This window comes from Drosophila willistoni, assembly GCF_018902025.1.
Source record: "Drosophila willistoni isolate 14030-0811.24 chromosome 2R unlocalized genomic scaffold, UCI_dwil_1.1 Seg167, whole genome shotgun sequence".
Lineage (NCBI taxonomy): Eukaryota > Metazoa > Arthropoda > Insecta > Diptera > Drosophilidae > Drosophila > Drosophila willistoni.
This window is the reverse complement of record NW_025814050.1, coordinates 17,461,638-17,489,271: the sequence shown is the minus strand read 5'-3', so window position 1 is coordinate 17,489,271 and position 27,634 is coordinate 17,461,638. Positions and strand designations below refer to the sequence as shown.

Sequence of the window (27,634 nt, the reverse complement as noted above, 5' to 3'; positions counted from 1 at the left end):
TTGAAAAATAATTGCTCAAATTCTGATTCATGTTTTTTAAAAACTAATTTTATTAATTATTAATTAGCATATATGCTAAAAAAAAAAAAATATACCCTAACAAACCAAAACCCTCATACTTCCAAGAGGGAGTTAGGAATTAATTGAAGTCGCTATGAAGAATAGTAAAAGTCTGTTTATAGAATCCGACTTAAGTATGTATATGATTTTAGCTGAAAATGGAACATGGATCCGCCCTACATGCATACGTATATGTACATACATGTGTAAATATAAAAATAATAATCAGAAAAATGGCACCAGTCAGGGCATCGTTGAAAATATAAAATTAAAAATGGGACATTCATTATCTTGGTTCTTGGGTATATAAACAGAAATTGTTCCAACATAAATTAGTAGTCATAATACAGTCACGATGATAGTGTCTTGCCTGTTCTTTGCATTCCTGTGCCTCGCAATTTCTGAGTGCCTCACACTCCAATCAAATGTACTTATGAGAGAGAAAAGAAATTCATCGAATGATAAGTAAGTGTAAAAATTGTGATAAAAATTTATGCAACTCTATTGTACAGTAAATCCAAAAACAGTTTATTGGAAAATGTCCAAAAATGCCAAAATGAAACAGTTGTATTAACAACCTGTCCACATAATTTTGGAATAGAAGGCATTTTTGAAATTACTGTCCCAGGACTGGATCCGTTTCCAGTTATGTGCGATGCTACAATTGCGGGAGCAGGTTGGACTGTAATCGCCAGCCGGTCGAATGTAAATCTAAATTTCTTTAGGAATTGGACGGAATACACAAGAGGTTTTGGAGATCTGTCAGGAGATTTCTTTATAGGTCTCGATAAACTGCATGCTATTACAAAGTCGCAAACCCATGAATTATATATTTATTTGGAGGATTTCTCAGGGGTCACTCGTTTCGCTCAATACGACGATTTTTATATTGAAAATGAAAATGTGTTGTACAAAATGACGAAACTAGGTACCTATACTGGAGATGCCGGTGATTCATTAAAAACACAGAAGGACCACAAGTTTTCGACCTACGACAGCGATAACGATTCGACCAATGAGAACTGCGCTTTAACTCGATTAGGTGCCTGGTGGTACAGCTCCTGTACTAATAGGTATATTAATTTAATTAAGCCTAACTCCAAATTCTTCTGTATATCTCTTCTTTTTTTTGTTTCCCAGTAATCTATTTGGAATATATTACTCAGGAACATATGCCAGCAGTATGGATTATAAAGGAATGTATTGGCATGGTTGGCATGGTAGTCTTTACTCATATAAAACAATGAAAATGATGGTGCGACCAAAATGTCGCTGTTTGTAATCTAAGAACTTACTTTTTAATTAAGTAATTCTCTAAAATATCAAACTAATATTTCAATCTTTCGAATGACAAAGCTCGAGATTAATTTCGGGAAAAAAAAAATTAACATTCCTTGTTAATGAGTTTGTTCATGTTATTAACTATTTTCCCTGAGATAAACATTAAAGTAATTGAAAAACTATTGAAAAAGCCCGATAAAATTGATGTTGCTAACATAACATTTAACATTTTTCTAAATTTTTAACAACCTAAAATTCAATATTTAACTTTATCATTATATTATATTCTATGTATACCAAGTCAAAAGTTCAAATTATAAATAATTTTACTAATTACTACATTAAATATTTTATACTTATTAAATTATACATAACGAACAATAATTTATTCTCTGATTTAGGATCTAGAATTATTCCAATCACACAATTTCTTCAAATATCTAATTTTTAGTGTGTTTTAAAACCAATCTTAAAAGACACTGGCAAGTAGTTTCTTTTATCATTTTAATAAAGCGAATGTCTCTTTACATGTTACAATTGAAATAAAAATATTTCTTACATATTAATTATTTGTATAGCCCATTTATCACTGCAGATCCTAACCAAACAAGTCGGGCTGGCCATAGAGTATGATCTTGCTAAATATACTCTCCTTTTTACCGATTTCACACAGTTTTTGTATGTCCTCGGCCGTGTAAACTAGATAATCGGTATTGCAATGAAGTAACCTGTCACTGTTCTGCAGTGGGGCATCTAGCGAGTTTCTCAGGCAGCGCAAACCCCGCATCTCATGGGTAAATGTACAGTCTATAAGTGTTACATGAGCATTCACACTTCTCGAATCTGTCGGGCTGACAAGATAAAAGACATAGGCCTGTTCGACATCCGGTTCGGGTGGAGTAATGTAGAGCAACATCAGCATGGGCATATGATGAACAATTTGCAGCTCAGGTGTCACAGGGCAACTACGTGACGGATTCGGTGGTCCGGCATAGGCAATCACAGCGATAACATGATTTCGACCCGGTGTCAATTTGGCTAATTCGATTTCGTATAGCGTTGGCCAATTGGCATTTATCTCCAGCATTGATTCCTGAGGACAATGACGCATTAGCAGATGGGCGAGCAACTCCATTGGGGCCATCCGGGAATTACAATTGCCAACGGGACATTCCACTGGTTTGCTATAGAGCACATCCAAATCCAAATTGCCAAAGACATTCTATTTCAAGGCATTTGATTGGTTACCATCACAAAGCAAATAAACAAAGAACTAAAACTTACCATAATTTCGAAAGATGTGAAAATTTGTTTAATTTCTTACTTGAAACAAGAAAATTTTCTACATCTATATATGAACTTCAATCTGTAACTTATAAATAGGTTTGAAAGTCAAATCAATGCTTCAATGATGGAAAAATTTTATGAATATCCAGCTCACTAACCTGCCTAAAAAAGAGATTAAAGATCTATTGATTTATTCAATTATACATAGATCCGACATTGACTCAAACTGTCATCATCTGAACTAAGGGCAACTAAATCATTAATGACCTCTAAATTTGTAATATGGAACTAAAAATTAGTTTTATTTGCAAAATATACTTTAAAAAAGTTATTTATAGAATAACTTTAAAATAAATAATTTTAGCTTTGATTGTTAATGAGTTATAGCCATAACCATCTGGTAAAAGATCTGGCCTGTAGAGTAAATAGATTTTAAATATAGTTAACAACAAAGTCTCAATTCTTTTGATAATAAACATTTTCTACATCCACTGGCAATTAACTTTGGACTTATTATTTATACTTTAAAACAAGAAAGGAAGCATTATATAGCTTAATTTTAACGGATCATAAGAACTTGAAAAATCTCAAAGATAATTCATCTAAAACTAAACGAAATGAGGCAAATAATTGAGATTTGGAGACGTCTTATTAAACAATTCTTTTTATAACCAATAACTTCGCTAATTTTGGCCTTAGGGCTCAAGGTTTTTTAACTTTATAACAAATAATTTTGATATATTGTTCACTTTGGATTACTGTAACATAAAAGCTTAAACTTGCAATGTTTTTATAGATATTTTGGTATTATTATTTTGTTGTCTGTTACCTTTTGCCTTCTCGCAATTTGTTAAAGCTAAGCAACAATCCTTTATCTAAATTGATACACAAATTGCACCCACCTCTGTATAAATATGAGTCTATAAATATATATCTGTCATATAAATCAGTTTAACAGCCACACCCATTTGCAAAATTTCCATAAATCAAATCACAACCACAAAACTGAAACCAACAAACAAAAGGATACAGCTTCAGCCAAGCGATATAAGAAAAGAAGTATAAAATCAAAACAATTACAAAAAAATAAAGATATATATATATATATGAAAATTGTTTTTTTTTTATGCAACTCCTTGAATTAATTTGCATTATTAAATCGGAAGCATAAAATAGCAACAAAATACAATACGATAATTAAAACATCCCCAAGGAGATGGCAACTAATTGCCGCAGCCCTTTGGCAGTCGTTCTGTTATAAATAAATGAAATGAAAAGCAAACCCAAAAACCAAACCAAAGCAAAGTCAACCCAATGCATAAATTATAAACAAGTGTGGCATTGGCGCCTTAATTTATGCTTTAACAATTTTTTCTTTCCCCTCTCTTTATTAATGGCACTTGGCGTGAAAATTGCTCCGAAGAAGGAAGTAACGTTAAAATGGCTCAGAAAGAGAAAGAGTGAAAAGAAAATTTGTTGCAAACGCACTAATTCAATAATTTATGCACATTTTTTTAATGCTTGAATGCCATTGGGCATATAAAATGCAAGGATTCGAGAATCCTTTCATTTTTTCTTGCTTGATTTTAATTAAAATCAAGAGGTCGCACTGAAAATCGAACTATGGAATACCCTTATTGGTCTGGAAAGTGTCTGTAATTTTTGTTAAAGCAAATTAATTTCAGAATTTGTGTGACTGCACTTTCATAGAAATAATTTAGTTTGGCTGCAAATTTGCAATTTTAATTCAAAATTTGTAGACAAATTCCAACTGAATAAAAATGACTTTTGCGAAGTAATTGACTTACATACATAGATTTTGTCTATAATTCGTTTAATTATAAGTATCGGATCGTATTCTATAGGTATAATTCGACAAACTGTCTTATGATTTATTATACCCGCTTAGTAAAGTGTATTCATAAAATTCATATATGAAAATGACAGAAGTAAAAGCGAAAGGCACTTTGGCAACTCGGTGTGCGTTTCAAATTGAGCGGATTAAGTTTAATTACAATTTTTCGGTACAGCTAGAGATTGGTAAGGACCTCACAAAGGATCTGACATCTACCCCCATCTACTCGTACACACTACTCTCAGCATGTGCGTGTGTATATGTGTGTGTGTAGAGGTCTATGGGTGCATTGCAGTTGTAAGGGTTGTACCTTTGTTCGCGACGCGTAAATGAAAAGTAAACCTTTATGCAACGCTGCGGGCGGCCTGCATTGCATTTTGGCCCTCCCCCCCATCGCCTTCGACTCCTTTCCTTTCCCCCATCCATTCCATCTCCATCAAGAACACACAATCCGTGAATATTTCGTGAATATATTCCAAAAATTCGTTGCGCGCACGTGTGCCTGCTGCTAGTGCCATTGCTGCTCCTGTTGCTCCCATGACTGCCTTATTGCCCCCAACCACATCCCTTGCAGTGAAATGCTTATAATTGGATTTAGTTGTCGTTAAGTTCTCTACCGTCCGACTTGCATATGTTTTTCGTCATTATTGGCACCCAAAAAGGCCAGAGATGTTTCTGTCCTTTGTGTGTGGGGTTGCAATTTCAACCCACTATAAGAAAAGAAAACTGATTACAATGACAGGACATGCACTGAGGGTGGCTGGATGGTTATGAGAGTATGGGTGATTGAGAAGCTGGAGATCCCCGGACATTGGCAAGGTTAATTAAATTCAACATTATGCTGAATTTTAATGTGCCAACCATCATCATAATGAATATCCTAGCAAACAATGCTTTGGATGTGGTTGGTCGGTCCGACAGTTTGAGAAAAGAGGACTATGGTGTAGATCCCATTTTGATTTATGCCTAGACAAAATGAACGAATTGGCATCAAGGACAATAGAACAAATTTTCAGTGACTTTCTTCAATTTACTTGAATTTTACAAACATTTTTTTAACTCTAATATGATTTATTTATTAATATGATACAACATCAAATTCTTATCAATTTGTAAAGTGATAAGGGAAGTCCATATCAAATTGGTTGAATATTGTAAACATGTTTCAAATTTAATATATATTTTTGTTCTAATTGATAAAACAAACCAACATTTTAAGCTTTATTTCGTTGCATTAGCAAAATTTATTTTCTTAGAGAGCCATTTTGAACAAGAAGATAGAAAATTTCAGATTTGGGATGCTCAAAAGTCAATTATTGCAATGGGCATAAAAAGAGACTCAAAATTATGTTTGTTGTTTCAAATAAAATGTGGCAGAGTCTTAAAGCATTGCTCTTAGCTTATCTATATCAAAGTGAATGTCTTGATTGACTTTGTGTTGTTTATCACCCACTTACACCTCTAGTACATATACCAACATATATACCATATAGCTAGGGACCTTCTATGACCGACGAATTATTTACGAAGTAATTACGTTTAATGCCCGTCTCGACGCTTCTTGCTGGCAACCACTGGAGTGGGTAAATTGGAGATGGAAGGAGGCAAACGACTAATTACTTTCGAAAATTTGTGATCAATCACACGAGACATAAGTATATATATATAGAATAAATATATATACATATATGTATATGTTTGTGTGACACATGCTGCCATTTCCCAGCTTTGAGTTCTCTTGACCAAAGCCAAACGACAAAACCCCAGCAAAGTGAAGCCAAAAACACCTCGAACCTGCATACATAGAGAACCCACGGAGGGAGAGAGTGAGAACTTTGGTCGACGTTGACGACGTTGACGAGATGGAGCCAAGCCAATGGCATGGCTAAAAGCATTTCTGGCTTAATCGTTTCATGTCGCGCGACAAGTTAAAGTCCATAGACTGAAAAAGGCTGGCGGGGATTGGAGGCTTTTGGATAGAGATTGGAGATTGTGGCAACTGCTGCTGCCATGGTTATTACAACAACTTCCCCCCAAACACAAACCCCCTTTTGTCGTTGGTCTTCTCACAGATTTGTGTGTCTAGATTAGCTTGAACGGACAAGGGCCGATAGCTAGCTAGCTAGCTTGTTGGCTTTTAGTAATAATTGCAAATCAATGACAGTGAAATTCATTTCATACAAACGCAAAACGCGTTTCCAAATTTCAATTGGGGTCGCATTTGTAATTGACAAAAAGCCCAAATCCATAACCGACCAACAGTTCGCCTGCTTTTTAGGGTGGCCTCAAAATGGATTTGCCTTTAAATGACCAACGCAATTATGCTCCGGGGTCAGTATACAATAATTATGACTATGGGGTGAGATACAAAAAGAGTGAGTGAGAGAGAGGGAGGGGGGTGAGTGAAGCGTGTCTGTGTCAGGTCTATGCCATTGTATTGGAAAATATATAATTGATTTAATCAAACAATGACAAAGATTAATGCCAAAAAGGCAACAGGGCCAGCGATACCCAAAAGGGGGCGACTCATTATTGTTCTTTAAAAACTTTTAATCCTATGTTTGAGATAAACATTTTATGAAATATTGAAATTTAAAATTTTACCAAAATTTGAAAACAAACATAATTTACTTAAGCTCGAAATAGAATCAATTTTGTTGATCCTCATTTTTCATAACCTTTAATTAAAATAAAAAGCAAAAAAAAAAATAATTTGTAACTTTTAGTTTATATAAATATTGGTTCTTGTGCAGATTCCACATAACTAGACAATATTAAAGAAAAATAAATACATTTTTTGCCTTGTATAGGTATGTATGTAAGCTTTAAGGACATAAATTATCTGTAAGTAGATTTCTCCCTTTTTGATTTCATCTAAAGCTAGAGACCTTATCAAAACTATCTTAACAGATTTTAGGTTTTCTTATTGTTCTTTTCTTGATTCGCAGGAGTTATTTCCTTTGACCTTAAAGGCACATGAATATTAATTACTTGCAACATTATAACAATTTGGAATTCTAAGGCAAAAGAAAAAGGACCTACATTTAGTTTGACTTATAAGTCTTTTCTTAAGTAAAACAAGTTTTAAATTAAACCTAAAATTAGAAAGATTTTCAAATTTTTAAACATAACGGTTTGTTTTAACAGATTGTTAAATAAATTTGGTTTAATCCAATATTCCTTTTATACTTTTAGAATTAAATTACTTATTTATTCATTTAATTATAATGTGATTGGGCAGTAATTGTAAATTACAAACAAATTTCTACTAGCTATAGCTACTAGGCCTTAAGCTATATAATTTAATAAATTTTTCCTTTTCTTTGTAATCGATCTGTTTTATTTTCCGAAAAGGTCGAGTATTGATAGATATCACTTCATATGTTTAAGACATTCATTCTGGTTGTAAAATCTCCCATAGGTTCCTTAACCCCCTTTTAGATAGTTTTCTGCTTACGACTCTGCCCAAAGTGCGTCTTTGTTTCGTTTTTTTCCATTTTTTCCTCATTCGTTGGTGTAATCGAGATAACTATAAATATGGAAAAATTATATATAATTTATGTAAATGCATTTTTTTTCTTCTTTATATTATACACGCAATACTTTATACATATTTACAAACTATAATTTATTAAATTGTAATTGTTTATGGCATATTATGGCCATTATGGGCACGAGTATCCATTTATTTTCATATGCCGACTGCATCTCATCGGCCATTTTCAATCAATTGTCATTTGCATAAAATCAACATAAAAATGGCGGCACACACACTCACACACACACAAACACACAGTTTTAATTAAAAATCAAGCGACAAAACAAAAAAATAAAAGGAAAAGTGAAAGTAAGAGTCACTTAAAATTTTGAAAATGAAAACTGTTTTAAATTAGTGAAACGTTGAGGCAATAAATTTCTGCACTCTAGAAAAATACAAGAAAAATGCGCATAAATTAAAACTTGGCAAGTGCAATGCAAAGGATGGCAAACGAAGCAAAGGTGGGTTCGCCATTCCCCTCTCACCCACCCGCTCCAGGTGAAAGTAGAGTAGAGTGAAAGCGAAGAAGCCAAACTGAGTGTGTGTGTGTGTGTGAGGGAAGGGGGGGAACTATACCAACGAAACGAATTTGAATAAATGCAAATTACTTCTTCTTTTTTTTTTGTTGCGAACACGGCAAGTGGAAAGTCGGTAAAAGAAGTTGCCTCGTCACTCATCACAAACTGGCCTATGCATAGACTAATGAAGTAACTAAGAGGCGTGGCACTGGCAAGTAGGCGTATTGCGTGAAACGATTGAGTACATTGGTTAGTGGATTATGAACAAGATTGCTTCATGTAATTAGTACATAAATGAAGTGCACGCATGGAAATAATTCACCATAACTGAAGGATCGATATATGGATAATTTATTGGGTAAATTAATCAATATAATAAATAAATAAGACTACCATTGTACTACGGGTTAGATTGCATGAACAATTTAGTATACATAGCTAACTGACATTGAGGTTTTTGGTGATTATGTATGTACAGTGGCGGCCACGAATTTAAGACACTACTCACTGACCCTTGTATATGGAAAAAACGAGGGGAAGAAATTCTCGATGCTTTGCATAAAAATGTCCCTTATTGATGGGCAAAAGAATATATCTAATTTTTATCCGATGTTAATGAAAAATATTTCATTCGAGGGAGAATTCAATTCACTTTCTTTCGTAGTTCAAGGAAAAAAATACTTAAGTATAACCTAGTTTCGTAAAATAGCCTCGCCAAAAGAACCGAAAATTTCTATACAAAATTCAACACAACATCTTCAAAGAGTTCATAATTCTATCTGTAATATTTAAGATTTTGTCAAGAGCGTCTTAAATATATGCCCCCCAAAAAACATATTCTTTGTTTAAATGCACCTGCGAAAAAAAACATTAAACTCTAAAGAACATTTTTACGGTTTATCATCTAAATACAATAACAAAAAAATTACAGAAAAAATTATTCCATTAAGTTATTTAGGAGCCGATAATATCAGAACTATCAGAACTAATGACTGGATGGGCAAAGCAAATGCAATTAATTTAAAACGATTTAGTTATTTATTACTCTTTTCATGGTTTAATTGCAAACATTGCGAGAAAAAACCATGAAATAGCAAAAGCAAAAGGGACATAACGCCTAAGCTTTGCCTGCCTCATTTACACTTACAATTCGTTTTGGGTTTGGAAACAAAAACCTAGCGCAAGCATCTCACAATTCAAAAGGAGAGAGAGAAAATCAAAAGCAAAGGAAAGGAAAGAAAAGGAAAGAAAAGGGATATGAATGGAATGGGGAAACACAAAACAACAAACTGTGCCCCCAAAACTATACTAGCCACAATATCCATTGACAAACGCCAAACTCTGGACCATTACACGCCCACCATGCCATGCCACATCACGTCATGCGATGTCCAGGCTCCGTGGCACTCCATTGTCAAAGCTGGGGCATATTGTCAAAGGACATCATCAACATAATGGACATGTTGTAGCCACAAAAACGGATGTTAAATTGAAAAAAAAAAAAGAGAGAGAAAAAAATCAAGCGAAGCAAAGAAACCAAACCAAGGACAGCAATCGCAAAAAAAAAAAAAGAGCTTATAAGCTTATGAGCAGCGAATGGCAACCAAAACCGAGACCTTCCACTCAATTGAAACGCTAGAATGAAGGACAACTACAATATATCTCGCCATCCCACTCTCTCTTCGCGTGTGTGTGTGTGCATGTGTGATAGGGTATGGGTGGGAGGTAGGAGCCAAACAACAACTATTATCATTTGGGTTGGGGACCTTTTGACAACAAACCGAAATGAGCTAGGAAGCCAATAGAGCAACGAACTAAAGCACATAATAGGCCATTGGGTAAAGCACTTGAGGGGTCAAGTCCTGTAATGTATGCTAATGATTATGATGAAGAGTTTTGATTGGCTTGTCCTTTTTTTTTTGTTATTTCTTAGGTCTATTATGATTGATTTTTGTTTTCTTTCACTTTTAAATTGAATTGACATTTCGATTCTTTCTAGTCAGCTTCAATTATCTGTCGTTTAACCTATTTGAATGCAGTTGACATATTGGCCATTAATTAAAGCATCACACACCAGGGAATACCCAAGCTCTCACCCCACCATCTTTCATCTCCTGGCCTGCTACTCATCAAATATGGCCCGAAGAGAGACTTGCGCAACAATTTCACATGTCAACGCATGCAAAAAAATGAAATGAGTATGTCGGGCAAGGAAGGACCAAATGTGAAATGTGATCAGGTGGAAAGGCAACGCCATTGCCAATAAAGGTCAAATGAAGAGTCGTGAACGGGCGGCGGGCAGAGAATGAGGCAACACGAGCTGGGAGGCAGATATTTGGGTGGTGGTGGGATATATCTATGGATGGGTGGTGTGGCATTTAACCCTTGACAACGCGACGCGTGCAAATAAAATGGGATGCAGCTGCTGCTGCTGCTGCTGCTGCTGTTTCTGACGTTGTCATGACACTGGCTGGCTCCCGGCCGGGATGACTCTGGAATACACTTGGGTTACCAGAGCAGGAAATAATGTTCAACCAAGCGGAAGTAGTTGCTCCATCAAAATGTATAGATTGACTTTTGGATTGCAATGTGAATTGGAAATGGAAATGGCAATGGTGATGGCTTCACTTTGCGAGTAAAGGTTATGGCATAAAGAATCCAGCGAGTTGCGAAAATTGTTAACAAAGTTTCTTGTACTTTTTTTTTCACCTAACAAGAATTGTGAGAGACAAAAAAGTAGTTAACAACTTGCAGAAAAAAAACGTCATAAAGTAATTTTTTTTTTAACAAGAATAAAGTCTCTTTTTATTAAGATTACGAACGAATATACTATTATGTTTATTAACGAATCGAGAGTATAGTTTTTTTTTCTCTTTTGAGTATAGGTCATGGATAAGAGGAATTACAATTTTCAATTTTTGAACTAATACCTCTGTAAGCAGAATATAATTACGTTGCATCGACTTAGGTGCAAGTGAATCTCAATATTTAATTTGGTAGTTAGAAAGTGTTTGTAATACATTGATGGAAAACGACGTTGATGTAAATTTAAAACACGTACAGTATTTAAGATTTATTTCTACTCCAAATTATTGTACACATTTGGTAAATATTTCGCAATTCAATGCTCCCCAGCAATCTATTTGGAATGTATTTCATTAGAAGATATGACCCCGATCTGGATCAGAAAGGAATCCGTTGGTAATATTGGCGTGGTTGGTGCGACCTAAATGCCATTTTTAAAAAACGAAAGCTAACCATTTGACTTAATTTGTTCAACTTTTTAATACATATTAATATCTCAATTAAATAAAATTTTAACCTTGTATTCAAAATTGTAAAACTCTCTGTCTTTAGTGATTAAAAGTATTCAAATTTCATTTAAAACTGATTTAAAAAAAAGAGATTTTTCAATCACTTGTAAAATATTTCATAGACAAGAAATAAATTCATAACAATATAACTATATCCATTAATTTTATTCATATTTTCGTGAATGAATATCCCAAGTCTCTGAAAAATCGGATGCAAAATCTACCATATTATGTATATATCTGGGAGTCTTAAAAACTTTCTTAACCAAACACTTTTCATAAATATTTATAACGCCAGCATGTAATCAACGATTCATTCAACTCTTCTTGTATCTATCGATTTCCTTTTGGTATTCTCCCACCGTCAATTTAATTGAAAGTGTATTTAGGACATGGCCTGAAGGCCTTTGACTTAGTTAAGTTTCAGGGGTTGCATGGACTACCCTTTCGATCAACAACAACTACATGAACTACCTCATCAAACTTGAGTTTAATTGTTTGTTTTCTTAGTTTATTGAACATTTGGCAGACAAAGGGACTGAACCAAAGTGAACCGACTGACTGAGCACTTCAGTTGATGCACTTAATGTCTCTGGCGTGTTTCTAATGGCCATCATTTTGGTCATTTTGTCTTGAACTTTAATTAACTCGCTTTAAGCCGACGCTGTTGGCTAGCTAGATAGCTAGCCTCACGTAGTTCTAATTTATAACCAGGCCACGACCCGAGGGCGACAAAAGCATAAGGCAGTTGGCTGGCCAAGAACCAAAAACCAAATCCCAAAGTCATTTATATGTCCTTGCTGTTGGGCTCTCTTATATTGTTGTTGTTGTTTTTCTTTTTTCTTCTTTTCCATTTTTATTTATTTAGCCGATGTCGCGTCGTCGACTACTAAAAACCCATAACTATATGTTTTTCTGACACATTTTCAAAGTGCCCAGGCAAGTCGCTGGAAATTTATTGTTATTGCGTTTTCTACGCGTTTTCCTCTCTATCTTTCCCCTCTTCTCGCTTGCCTTTTCCCCTTTTGCACAAATCCAAGGACATTTTGTTGTGCATTTGTGTTAACCTAATATGCTTGTAATTGCTAACTGGGTAAAAAATAAAACCAGAATAAAAAAAAAACACAAAAAAAAGGAAAACGAAAAAAATAGAAGAATATATGGGTTCTGTTGATGTTGTTGTTTCTGCTTTTATCCAACACACACACACACACACTCACACACACAGACACGCAGACACGCAGAGCTTGTTAGTGAAAGTTGCAAGGACTCGCTACTGCATTGTCCATTGTTAGCCATTTCACAATATATTTTTTTGGCCAAAAAAGGAAACCACACACACTATGTCTAGTATATATTTGTTCAACAAGAGAAGAGAATAATGGCCATGCTGTGTTTTGCCATTAGCTATAGTGAAACGGATTTCCAAGGTAAACTTTTAGCGGCTAATTAAAAATTATTGATGCCTTATACACGTACATATAAGTAGCTAATCAAACTAACTAAAAATGTAAATGTGAATTTAAAAAAAGGTTTTCTGCTCCAATCAAGGTCTTGGGCATCTAGAATCTCCATAGAATCGTTCAAATCAAATTTGATGAAACAAAACAGAGATCTTAAATTTTGTTGTAACGTTTAATCGAGTAGGAAAAAGAGACATTACAAATACTTATATAATTATCAAATTTCATGAAACAAAACAGAGATTTGAAGTCTTTTTTAAATTTTTAATCAAGTATAATAAAGAGACATTACATATAATTATATAAAGTTAATAATGGAGGGTAAAATTTTGTAATTGTTATCGCAAACCACTTCACTTTTTTAGCCTACCTAAATTGGCTGAAAATGATATCGTTCTTTTAAATAAGATTTTCTTTTTAGTACTTTTGTATTCCTAACTTTAGCTTAATAAGCTTTATACGGATTCTCAATTTGTTTCTTTGTAAAGGCGAAATTTCGTATTTTAGTTTTGGCTAAATTTTCTTTTAAATGTTATTTTTTCTTTAAATTTTCTTTAAATTTCTTACGTTTTTTAATGTTTGTCTAGATTTCGACCTTTTATGAAGTTAATCAAAACTTAATTTAGAAAAATAGTTTTTCCTATTTAGATTCAAGAAATTAAATGAATAAAATTTATAAAGTTTTATTTGATATTGATCGATTAATAGAAAAAATAACTTAAACGAATGAATGCATTGAAATCAAGATGATTCGCTGATTAGAGAACGCATAATAAGTTGTGTATATGTTCTAGACAACATGAGGTATAAGCAATATTTATCTGCATTTTCCATTTTAAAACTTAAAAACTTTCACGTCTCAAATTGGTATCATAAACAATGTTCATATATCATTTGCTTAAAAATAAAACAGATTTATCATTAAGATAATGAATAATACATATATTATGCAGTTTTTAATAAAATATATTGCACACTTAACAAACAAAACTTATAGATTTAAAACATCATTTAATACCATAAATACTAGAGTATAACACAACCGCATAAAATTTTTGAAAGTGAAATTTGCCTCCTTTTTATTTGAACCATTTGTTGGTCGGCATTTAGCTTCTATTTTTTTTTTTTTTTTGCAGCATTTTAATTGAGGTTACTGTTTTTTTTTTTTTGTGAAATAAAACTAAAATATCAAACAGTGAACCAAATTTGAAGTTGTTTTTTTTTTTTTTTTTTTGAATTCAAATAAATTGGGTTAAATTGTACTGTCCTGGGGCCATTTAAGGAAAACTTAAAGACAGCCAACAGAGACTTTGTTGACATGAGGGAGGCAAGTGGGTGTGGGTTGTGGGGTAATTGGTAGCACCCTTCGACGTCGACGACGTCTACGTCGTCATCGTTGTCTTACCCAGTGCCGACACGTGTCAGTGTCACTGTCAATGCATGTCAAGAGCATTGAAGAAAATGGCAATTCTAGCCCTATATCCAATATCCATAAACAAGCCTAGACAAGCCTACTTAACTACTCACTCAACAGGCGACACACGATCCGATCCGTATGGCAAATCCTCTGGCTCTCTCTCTCTCTCTCGCTCACTCTGTCTTTCACTAGTCAAACTTTTGTCCCCTTCTTAAGTAAAAGCAAACATCATCATCATCATTGCATGTCAGTGGAAAATTAAACCTTTCACTCAACACAAATTCAATTGTTACCTACCCACCATATACATACACTTATACACAGATATATCCGCAAGTCTTGGAAATCGAAATCAAAAACTCTGGCAACCATTTCCCACTGTGGTTTTTGCGATTTTCATTTTATGTTATGTCTTTTTTTTTGTGTGGGGCGAGCTAAACGCATTACATGCCATGTGAGGGGGAAAAGAGAGATGGAAGTTGAGTCTAGGAAGAGCACTTGAGGCCCGACATTTTATTTGTAATATGACAGCACTTCATATCCTCTTTGAGCCCAAAAACGAAACAACAGGAAATTATGCACGTCAGACGGACAAACAGACAGACAGACAGGCAGAACGGACAGACCTGTCTGCTTATGTGTAATGCCCAATTCACAGGTTCAGAAGAGGGTTGAAGATTGGTTTGGTTCTTGTCATATTTGGACGGATTTCTTCAACTGGTTTTAGTTTCTGCATATTTGATTACATTTTGGTTAATGAATTTGCTACAGATGTTCTATGATTCTTACTTCTATCATCGATAGGTAATGCACAGTCAGTCAGATATTAAATGCAACCCCATTTACAAATTGTCCTCCAAGGTATTTGTGTCATCCATCATAACCTCAAACGGTTGGCCATGTTTGCTTAACTCTCTAACCAAATATGAAATGTTGATTTTATTTACCAATTCATGGTTTCATTTACGACGCCACAGTCTCATCTCATCCACTCTTTGGGTTATATTGTCATTTTCAGTCATATCTGAATTTTCCGTTTTGGTTCCACTTTTGCAGTGAGATTGGATATGGGATTGGGGGTTGGCATTGAGATTGGGAGTAAAACAATAATATGAAAAATATAAAGCAGTCAAACTGTTTCTGCTTACCCCGAGGGCGCTTTCAGCAAACTGACCACTTGGCAGCTTCCAAACAACGAACGGTAAAATCTGTTTTCACAACCCAACCAACCAACCAACCAACCATGCCAAAGCCCTCAAGCAAGAACAAATATCAAGAATATAAGAGGAGGTTACTCTGAATCTTTCGATGAGAGATGAATACCCTTATCTCTGCATGAAAGTTCTAAGATGGTTTCTAAGATTTGTTTCATTAAGCAACCAATTCATATAAGCTCAAAGAGAACATTTTGTTGACCAGTTTTGTAAGCTGATTTCAGCTCTTTAAAAACCCATCTCTGAGGCCCAATCGACCTAATGAATGCAAGATACAAACATAGTCGTACCTTTAAGAAGATATAAATTCAAAGGCACTTCGCCTAATTCATAACTAAGCATAGAATATCGTAAAGTTAGTAAAAAAGAATTATCATAACTTATTTCCTTTCATCTCGTTCATGATATAGTCTATAGAGTAATTCATCCAAGCTCATAAGTTTTGAGTTTGGGCTTATTTAAGAGCTCTGCAATCATGTTTAAAAATGGTCCACGTCCAGAAATTTCAAATCGAAAAGTCGGTTAGGTTTTGAAAACTATAATTTCGATTTTTATAAAAATTCATTCTACCAAAAATATGATCGAAACCTTTTACATTCTTGAATATAAAACAGTTCAATTAGAATATAATTTAGAATAAGAATACGATAGAATTAGCCAAAGCCAAGTCAAAAGTTTTGCACTATTGGTATTTGAATTTTTTCTATAGATTATAATGATTCTCCTTCGTTTTTACCTCTATGTAATTGACTATAAGATTATTGCTTCCAAACGTCTTTATCAAACCAAATTCTTATAGACATAAGAGAAGTACCTTCTAATGGATAGAGTAAATGAGCTACAGTTTCATGCAACCCCTTTTTAAAGTAGATTCAGAGTAGCAAAAAATACTGTCGTGGGGTGGTTGATTTTGTCAGAAGTCAACGCTCATTTGAAATGCATGCGACGATGACGACGACGTCGAGGACGGCGGCTGGGATGACTGGGATGACAGGGACGACAAGGACGACAAGGACGATAAGAACGGCCACGAATGCTGCTGTGCTCTGTGATGATGAGGGGAAAAGAGCTGGTGCAGAAGGTTGGGCTTCGGTGGAAGCAATCAACTCATGTCAGCAAAAGGAGCACATCCTCTTGACTCTGACCGACTCTGCCTTGTACATGTTGTCCTCTCCGCCCGGCTTGTCGTTTGCCTTTTTTGCCTGCGGAAGTGTTTGTTTATTTAATTTCTGGTATTTTTAATTGAATTTTCAATTGCGATTTTTGATGCAATCTCTCACTCCCTCTCACACTCTCTCTGTCTCTTTTACATTTCTTGCAGAAGTTGCATTATTGGCCCCGAGCTGAGCGTCAAGGTCTGTTCCATTGGCACTGTGATAAATCGTTCGGCCTATGCGTCGGACTATTGCCAATTGGAGGGCACAACGGGACGCCAAACTCAACCGATGCCAATACGCTGGATGGCCTGGGAGAGTGTTCTACGGGTAAGTTTCCTATTCGTTCATTTTGTAGCCTTTCCGTTTACCTTGCCAACGTTTTTCTTTCTTTACCCCTCCCCCTGAAAGATGAATGAAATGTGAAATGTGCGCCGAAGTGCAAGTTTATAATTAAAAATTAATGAACAGTGTTTGCTACGTCCTTGCCTTTGCTCGCTGGAAAGCAGGCAAAGGCGGGTTCCACTTTTCTACTCATCAACTTGATGACGGTAGAAACAAAAAATAAAAATATAAGTTGTAATTGTGTTAATTATTTTTAATTTGCTTTCTCTGTTTGGCTCCTTTCAGTTAAGTCAGATGATTTATGTTTGTTATGATAGTTACTATGAGTTTGTTTCTACATTTGTTCATTCTGTTCGTCTTTTTTTTCCACTCTCTACGGAAAAAGGTAAACTTTTGAAGTGTTCCAATTAGAAAGAGTTCGTAATGGAAACTGTCAAGACATCTCAAAACATTTGCTATTCTCATTTATCTTATTTAAGGTGTTTCAATTAGAAGGTTTTTTTTCAATTTTTTTTCTTTTATAAAAGGTCTGAATTTAAAATCTTAAAATAAATAATTTGTAATTTTTAAATAAGCATCTTTTATTCCTTGAAAGTCTTAAACTTTCGTCTACTTTCCTTGGGTCATCAATTGTATATTTTATTAATAGTAAAACCTTCTTCTATTTTTCTTCATTAAGATCTTAATTTTGCTAAATCTTAATAGTATTTCACATGTCTTCTTTACTGCATTTAAAAACCACATAAAAACATAGTTAGGCCTAACAAAACCAAAAATATCTTATTTACTATTCAACCAATTAACTCAGGAATACTCATAGAGTACATTAACCTCCTAACATTTCAACCGAATGGTTAAACGAGAATTTCAATCTGCCTCAAAAAAAAAGTGGGTAAACAAAAAGAAAAGCATTAAAAATAATCATTTGGCTGGCATAAGAAAAGCCAGTAAAATGAAAGATTGCTTCTTCTATGACGAATTTTCTATTCCCTTGCAAATTTTGTGGTTTGAAAAATGTTTTCTAACAAATCTTAATAAACAATTTGTCAAATGTTATTAGGAGAGATGATAAGTTAAAAAATTGAAAACCTAAATTACTTCTCAATTGAAAAAAAAATTAAAATTAACTTAGAAGGAGCGATATAGTTTAGCATAAACAACTTAAACATTTACCATTCCTATTGGTGTAGTAAATCGTACAAGCACACTTATAAATAGTTATAGAAACAATTTTCAAGAAATGAAAAATTGTACAATAAAACAAACAAAAAGAGAGAGGCTGACAGAATGAAGTCTTTTGAAGTAAGAAAAATATTTTTTTTTTTTATCCAATATTGAATTCAATTTAAATATTCTCAGCAATATGTTTTTGTCAAGAGACATATCAAAGTATGTCATGACTTCAGCCAAATTTTTAGATTGATAACCCAGTTGAAACTTTAGCTCATTAATAGGTTTCAGCACTAATTAACTTTCCTTGCTATTAGCTAACAATTATTTTTAAAAAACCTTTCCCTGAAGTATCTGTATTTTCTTTACACATCTCGATGGTAAGACGTAACCTATAAAGTCTGATGGCCCTCTCAATACCAAGTAACTTAGGTAACTTCCATATAGTTTAAGGGTCAGTATGGCAGACCTCAAGGACCGATTTTCGAAGGCTATGTAAAGGACTAGAATTAGCCTAAAAGTTTGTTTTTTCTCAAGTTGAATCCCAAATTAGTCATGGTTTAATACAGATTCAAAAAAAGTTTAAGCTGGGTTTAAGGATTCTAAAGAGCTCAGCCATATTTCGTTGTCATAGCCGATATACAAAACAACTTTATATACTACTATTCTATATATTTAGCCGTGATCTGTTGTTGAGAAGAAATCTATTAAAATATTATTTAAAATATAGAATTATTATCTTAAGGTCTCTTCCTTATTTGGTTGCATTCTGCAAGTTATGAAAAAGTAAACCATTTTTAAAATAAACCTATAAAGTCTTCTTCAGTTTAGGTAAGGAATGAATGACTCTTAATAGAAATTATTTTTTTAGTTTTGTTTAAAAAAATAAAATGCTTTTATATTCCATGTGGGCAAAGTTTTTCAAAAATTGAATATACTGTCTCGCAAGAGTATATATAAAAAAAAAAACTTCCACGCTTTCAACTCAGAAAAGAAAAAAACGAAACAGAGGAAAATAAAAAAAACCCCAAAAACCAAAATGAAAATGAAAAACAAAACAAAAAAAAAAGTATATACAAGGATAAAAAATAGAAACCGAGTAAAATATTTTATAAATCCCAGAGCGAAAAACCGCACTAAATAAATTAATTAACTACACGAAAAACGAGAAACGAACTCAACTGGAGGCAGACAACACAAAACATTTGCACAAACAAACAAAACAAACAAATAGAACAGAACGACATGCATGAAGTTTGCCCGAGAGGAAAAATGTAAAGGGGTAACCAAAAGCCCCCCTTGTTACCCTCTTCCCACAAATGAGTGTATGGATGTGTGTGTGTGTGTGTGTTATGGATGTGTCTGCATATGGATACAACGAGATGTTGTAGATACTTTCTGTCCTGTTCTGTTCTGTTCTGTTGTTGTTGTAGAAGCTGCTTTTAGAGGTTTCCATTGCCTTTGGGGCAAAATGAACGAACAAGTAACAGTAGCTGCAAAAGAGCTTGATATAGAGAAAGAGAGAGAGAGATAGAGTGAGAAAGAAAAGGTATGAAGGTGAGGGTGTAAGGATTTTAGCCGGGGTGCTGTGTATTAAAAAGCGCAAAAGTTGCGTTAACGGATATTTGTGCACATGAATAGGTTTTCATATATGTGTATCTCTCTCTCTCTCTGTGTGTGTGTGTGTGTGTATCAGGAGGCGTGACGGTTGTGGCAAAGGGGCAGCGGGTAAAGTGACAGACAACCACATAATCCTTAAGCCAAAAGCATGTAAACAAAATCAAAAGGCCTTTGGCAATAGCAAAAACACCAAAAAACCCCCCTAACAAAATCCTTTCCCCATCAAAGGTAAAAGATATAAAAGTATTAGCTGAAAAGTCATGAACTCTCTAACAAAATGAGGCGCTAATGAATAACTCTCGTTTCAAGTTGTTTATAAACTAACCCACTCATTTGAGCATTCTTTTAACAGTTCATTGGTTCCATTTAATTATTATGATAGTCTTTTGGTCTACTGAAATTTTTGTTTCATCTTTTTCAGCGATAGTTTTTTGGTCTCTTCTGTTTTTTCGTGGCTTTTCAATTGGTCTCTCAGTTAGTTCCTTATTTGTGATATTTGAATTCCAAATTAATCTTAACGATTTAGAAATTTTCATTTAAATTGAAAAGGATTTTAAAGTAAATAAAGTGGAAAATGGAATAGATTGGGTATTTTCACTTACTTCTTAAAGAGCTCTTTCAAAAACTATTTACAGAGACACAAAATTAGTTTATTATCAATAAGTAGCCCATTTAAGTAGCTTAAAATCATGTGTTTTGTATTAAGAAAACAAATTCCAATTAATTTGAAATTGGCAAATAGCCAAACTTGAATATTTTTAATGTTTTTAATAATTATTTTTTCTGTGTCTTCATTTTCAATCAAAAAATTTGATTGGACAGTGTAATCAAATTTTTTCTTTAAATCTATTATAGTAAATATGCCAATTCTAAGATAGGAAATTTTGAAATTCATTTTCCAAGAAGTTCTTTGCATATTTAATCATCTTTCACCTTTAAACTCCATTTATTTTTCAATTATTTAAACATTTTTCAATAAATATTTATTGTAATTTTTGTTGAATTTGCTATTTGCAGGGTAAATTCACAACTAAATCGGATGTCTGGTCATTTGCCGTTGCCCTTTGGGAGATATTGACTTTTGCCCGTGAACAGCCCTACGAACATATGAGCGATGCGAATGTTATTGAAAATATTGGACATATCTATCAAGATGATAAAATGCATGTAAGTAAAATGGCAAAATTTCTCGCCTGGTCGTTTATCATTGACATCTCAATATACACAAAAAAGAGAGAGTGTATATACGATGGACTTGCTAAATTCTCATCTCTATATTGTGCTTTCTTTTTTTCTTCCTTTTTACATATATGTTTTATAGGAACTTTTGCCAATGCCAGTCAACTGTCCGCGCGAAATTTACGATCTCATGTGCGAATGTTGGCAACGCAACGAATCAACTCGACCCAATTTCCGGGAGATACATTTGTTTTTACAGCGCAAGAATTTAGGTTTTAAGCCCCAAACACAAACGCTGATGTATTGAAGTCATAACATCCGAAAAAAAACAGCAAATGTAAAAATATAACATAAAAAAGAAAAAAAAAAGAAATCCACACGATTTTAGTGAAACATTTGAAATACATATAAAATATTATAAATAAGCAAAACAACATAAAGCAAAACACAAAACAAAAAAAAGAATCAAACAATTTATGCGCATTTTATGCATTTAAATGGAAAATGCATTTTTGAAATGAACTGCAATACACTACAAAAAAAGAAGTTGTATGGCTAGTCATCTAAAGCTAAAGATACTCTACCCAAAAGATTTGCTCAAGAAAATGAATAAGGTTTTAATTTCTTTTATTACAATGACGAAATTGGGTCTTTAATTTTTGAATTTTAAATTTTTTGCAAAGGAAATGATTAAAATGTTTTACCTTTTAGATACTTTAAAAACTATTCTGAATTTAAATGTTTTTCCATAATTTTTTTCAAAAAAAATTCCATTCCAGCTCAAATTTTTTTTGCATTTTGCAATTTATAATATGGACGAAAATTTCTTTCTTTCATTTTAAATCTTGAGAGAATTAAATCATTATAAGGGATAAATATTCTGTAAGGGAAATTAAAAAAATATTAATGCTTAAAAAACGAAAAGAAAGTGATTTGATCTGTGCTCTAATATCTTCTTTTTAAGAGACTATTTAAACATGTTAAATTTAAATTAAATTATTTTTATTTAATACCTTTCAATAGGTCAAATACTTATATATATGATCCAAAGTCTTGATGTTTAATTTTTTTACTTATCTTTTGATTTTTTTAGAAAAAAAAGAAATTTTCAAAAATTATATATTGATTGCAATTCAACTAAAATTTTGCCAATTTTCAAATATTGATCAAAAATATATAAATTATTATAAAAATTTAAAGAAAATTTAAACATTTTATTTAAGATTTTTCAATTTTATTTTTTTAATAATATTTTGGTGGAAAAATTTTATTTATTGATGGGCATAAGATAAGAATATCTTGCAAAAACTTTTGGTTAGAGTAATTTTCTTTAAACTAAAACACAAAAAAAATCAGTAGATCGATAAGTGGTTCATTTTGAATGGTAAGACACAGGTAATGCTTAAAGTTAGCCTAGCACTTAAGTTCCAGTTCGAGTCAATAGCTTACAACTAACACTTACTCAGTAATCCAAACTGTATATACATGCATATTCACTTACAATTAGAGAGATTTTGGATTAGATAAATCCAATTTGATTTCAGCAGATATCATAAGTATTTGTAGTTAAACGTACTATATGTGTATTCTATTAAATAGAATTGAAAATTAATCGAAAAGTATCAACAACATTGACATATGTGTGTACCTATCGCTCCTCCACCTGAATGCTCTCTGTCTCTCTATACTGAAAACTCTATATATACTATATATAAATGTATAGATCTATATATATATATATATCTAACTATATCTGTAAATTAACTCGAATATAATTTTTGCTTTCCATGTTTGTACATACATATGTGAAGAAAATGAAGATTGAATCTATATTTATACATACCAATAACTAAATATATATATATATATTTGACAACCTGTAGTAATCCTCTCAAAATTGACAACCTGCGTATAATTTCGACAATAAATGTTTTTCTGGAGCAAAAAAAAAACACTATCAACATTTTTAGACTGCTTAACTAAATAGTTAATTAAGCCAACTAAACCTTATCGTTTCAAGTCTAAAGCAAAGAAAGAAAAAAAAAACAAAAACTAATGTCAATTAGACGCATATCAAAACGAAATTGAAAAGAAAATCTCTTCTCTGATTATTTGTTTTTAGTTATAAACTTTTCCCCCCTGTGCCTTTTTCTCTGCTAATTTTCATTTTCATTTTTCATTTAAAAATAAAATAAAAAAACAAAAAAAAAACTTTATTTCAAAAGCTTTAAAAAGGTTTCGCTGTAGTCACATGAAGAAAAAAAAAATTAAAAACTTAAATATAAAATATAGTAAATAATTTCAAATTTAATATGAATATTAATTATCAACATTCCAAAAACGAAGATTTTTGGAATAAAAGTCACTTACATATATATGTATGTTTGTATTCAATTTAAGTAATTTTGCAACAATTTAAATTCAACTTGATGGAAAAAGCTAAAAAAAAAAAAAGCAAAATAAAAACCGTTTCACTTGCAACGAAAAAATGTTTAAATTTCAATTTTATTATTCCAAATTATTTTTACTTTCTTTTGGAGAAAAGCAAAGAAAAATATGGAAACAAAAAACGTTGAGCACAATCATGTTTAAAAATTCAAAAAAAAAAAATTAATAAAATAAAAAGAAGTTGTAAGGAAAACTGAAAAGAAAAATGAACATTTAGTTATGTAAGCGCATTCAAAATGACAAATTATGAAATAAACAAATTTAAATTTGATGCTTAAGAAATCTGCAGCATGAAATGAAAAATAAGAAAAAGAAAAAACAACAAAAAGAAAAAAGTCAAATAAACAATCTTAAGTACACTTAAAGCGAAAATAAACAAAAACGCAAAAAATTCTTTTTAATTTTCATGTCGGATCTGTGTTTGGGGTTTGAGAAGGCAAATGACTTCGTCCTGTTCTGTGTGTGTGTCCCTCTGTCTCTCTCTCTCGCTTTGGGTGAAATCCTTAAAACTAAATGAGACTTTGAGCCGCTGTGAGCAGGCCAACAGATGAGTCCAACCAACCAACCAACCAACCAACCAACCAACCGACCAGCCTTCGAGGACGACAAATCCTTGGCCCCAAAAACAGCACCTGACTCCAGTCACACCTTCTCCCTCTTCTCCTCTCTCCCTCTCTCTCACTATATATCTTCTGTTTCACTAAAGTCGGAACAAATTAAATAACATAAAATACAAATCCGCTGCTTATGTCGACCAACACCGGGCAAAAGTGCGACGAGAATACGGCAAAATAGAAAATAATAAACTTATTAATTCAAATTGCTACCAGAGGCATTGCACAGTGTAACAAAAACCAGTAAAAATATTATCAATATGAGTTTTAAGGGAAAAATTTTAACAGAGATCTTAATTTTGGTTTAAAAAAGTTTAATTTGCAACTGATTTAAAATTTTTAAGTTCCATTTTCTTCTTAAGACATTTACCAGGACAGATTTTTTATAGAAATAAATAAACATTTTCTTAAAGCAAATCAAAATTCAAAGTTGAAATCACAACTTCAGATCAACAATTGGTTTGGAAAAATGCAAAATTTTGAAATAGTTTTTATAAATGAAGAAAAAAAAAGAAAGTATTTTTAAGATGTTAGAAAATCGTGCTTAAAGTAATGAAAATAAAGCTAGGTTATAAAAAGGAACTTTTAACAGCTGTTAAATGGTTGAATGTACCCCAAAGTGTTCCTTCAGTTGTTAAATACTTTGTTTATTGACAATTTAAGAACTTTGGAAAGTCCCATGGGTAAAAACTCTGTTTATTAGCTTTCTATTCTATTAGAACATTCCAAAATCTCTAAATTTTTTGATTATACATCATTTTCGACAGTCAATTGCATACTTTAGGGAGCAAATGTCATTTGAAAACCAGCTTGCGAGCAAATTAGAATTATTGAAATATTTTTTAATGAAGGCTTTCTGCAACCCCTAAGATATTAGCAATATTTTCCCTTTCAAGAGAGTTTTCACTGTATTAACTGTATTAATTCCATCACAATCAATTTCATCTACTGTACTTTTAAAATGTAGCCCACTGTAAATTTGCCTGCTTGTTGTTGTGGGAGAGAGGAAGGATGGTGGTTAGAGGGTTGGCGGGGGGGATTGTAAGGGGCTTTAGGTGGGCCCAGTAGCCCAGGCTCATCATCAACGCATTGTTAAATCCGCCAAACAGCTGCGACTCTCAAGCTCAATTACAGACAGATTTGCCATTTCTTGGTTCTGTTGCTTTGGCTGCTGCTTCTTCTTCTTCTTCTCTTGTAGCCACCCGCTATCCCTCTCTGGCCTGTTATTGCCATTTCTATTTGTATCCCTGTATCTCTGGTGCCAATTTGACATCCGCACATTCGTACACACACACACACACACAGAGAAACACAGCCATTTAATCCTCTAACGGAAGTTACACATTTTTACTACTTCTTCCTTTTAGCATTGTTATAACGGTTCTTCTTCTGCTTCTTCTTGTCCTTCGTTTGCTTCTTCTTCTTGTATTTCTGGGTTTTTTTTCTCTTTCTTGTCTGCTCACCGCTCAGCATTGTACCGTTACATTTCGTTTAGTTCAGTTCTTTCCTGTCCTGTCCTGTCCTGTTCTGTTCTGTCCTGTCTCGCCTCCAGCTGTGTTTCGGTGGCCCAAAACGTAATTATTTCTGTGGTTTTTCCTTGGGATTTCCACGCATTTTCTCTCTCTCTCTCTTACTCTGTTTCCATTTTGCTATTGTTTCTGTAGCTAATTGGAAAAGATGTGGCAAAGTGTGAGGAAATTTTTATATATATATTTACTAGAATTTAAAGTTGCCATATAAATCAATAAGTTATTATTTGTGCAACTAAAGCAAATATAAACCAAAGGAAAGTAGCTTCTTCTTTCTCCTCCTCCTCCTGCTCCTTCGACTCGGACCCTTTCCGAGGGTCCCTCGAGGCGGTGTGTGTGCTTATTTGACTTGGTTTTCTTTTTAAGGTTTTGCGAAAACAAAATCCCAGACGCAATCTTTGATTTTTATTGTAAGCAAACGAAAACAAAAAGCAACAACAACAACAAAGCGCCAGAGGGGCCAGAAAAGGAAAGCCCAAAACCAAAAGAGCAAACGAGACAGAGACAGAAAGAACGAGAGAGGGAGATGAGAAAGAATTGAAATGCCGGCAGCAACAAATGCGCTCAGAGATTTAGGTTAGGTTAGAAAAACAAAAACAAATGCCAAAAGGGATGAATGAAGTAACCAGGGGTTAGGGCGGAGAGAAGGGTGAGGGGAATGCTAGGCACTTTCAATGAATAAATTGGCCAACTCATAAGGAACTCCTATAAAATACATTCAAAGGTCCTCTCAAATTGTTTAGAAATTTGTCATAAGACTGAATATATGACAAAAAAAATCAATTAATAAGCTAAAAGTAGAGGATAGAAATATCTAAAAATCTTTTTCAAATTTATTAAGTGGATAATTTCAATCAACTTCAGTTCTTTACGAACTCTTTTCTATCTACTCTATTTCGTTTAAATATTTTTAGGTACATAAGGCCTGATCTTTCTCAATTTGAGTAATCTTGAAATTGTGTTCCCAAAAGTATGCAATAATCAGTCCGACATTAACTTTTTGACTTCAGATTTAAATAAAGAATAAAGAGAGAGAGAAAAAAAGGATTTATATTTACACCACACCAAAAAGAGTCTATTACAACAACCCAAAGTAAGATATTCAAAATGTTTTTAGAGGTAATTTTAAATGTAGATTTTGAGTAGTATTGTAAAATATTTTTTGTCAGTTTCAAAAACAATTATCAATTACTTTTCATCATGCAACATTTGCAGAAGAAGTTAATAGCCATCTCGATGAACCACAAGGATTAATAAGGATTTGGAGAGGTCATGGGAGGAGATTTACTTATCTACCTAAGAAGTAATTATTGGATTTTATGAAGAGTTTTTGAGACAGCGGGAAGTCCATCTAATCACCCTATACCAAGATCAGTCCTTAATCAAGGTCCTTTGAAAAGGTGATTAAATTTCTTCTTAATGATTAGCAGAATCTTATAGATCAAAAATCTTAACATAAGGCACTTTTCAGGGTAAAGTCTTTGATTTACAAAGAAAAATGTGAATATATATTTAATGTTGACTTGTTTCGAATAGGTTATAAATAGATTTAGTTATTAATAGATTTATTGCAAATCTTAAAGTTTTATTGAAATTTGAATGGTTATTCATTCATATTTATGCGCTTT

At 33.1% G+C, this 27,634-nt stretch overlaps 3 protein-coding genes across 3 annotated transcripts in view; 2 read left to right on the top strand and 1 right to left on the bottom strand.

The window, feature by feature from the left end:
• Positions 1-22,081, top strand: part of LOC6642254 (discoidin domain-containing receptor 2) — a 180,986-nt gene extending 158,905 nt beyond the window's left edge. Inside the window, exons 16-18 of the mRNA XM_023176043.2 lie at positions 17,269-17,431; positions 21,254-21,403; positions 21,558-22,081. Coding sequence (XP_023031811.1) covers positions 17,269-17,431; positions 21,254-21,403; positions 21,558-21,722 — 478 coding nt within the window. The 3' untranslated portion in view covers positions 21,723-22,081. The remainder of the gene's footprint in view (positions 1-17,268; positions 17,432-21,253; positions 21,404-21,557) is intronic.
• On the top strand, positions 416-1,656 carry LOC26529936 (ficolin-2). The gene is made up of 3 exons (XM_023176044.2): positions 416-525; positions 588-1,133; positions 1,201-1,656. The coding sequence occupies exons 1-3, from the start codon at positions 416-418 to the stop codon at positions 1,340-1,342; spliced, it is 798 nt and encodes a 265-aa protein (XP_023031812.2). The 3' UTR covers positions 1,343-1,656.
• LOC6642250 lies at positions 1,829-2,737 on the bottom strand. Its single transcript, XM_023176045.2, has 2 exons — positions 2,626-2,737; positions 1,829-2,563 (listed from the first exon to the last, which is right to left on the bottom strand). Exons 1-2 carry the CDS (start codon positions 2,626-2,628, stop codon positions 1,940-1,942), a joined length of 627 nt encoding a protein of 208 aa, XP_023031813.1. The 5' UTR covers positions 2,629-2,737; the 3' UTR covers positions 1,829-1,939.
• Positions 22,082-27,634: the final 5,553 nt, after the last annotated feature.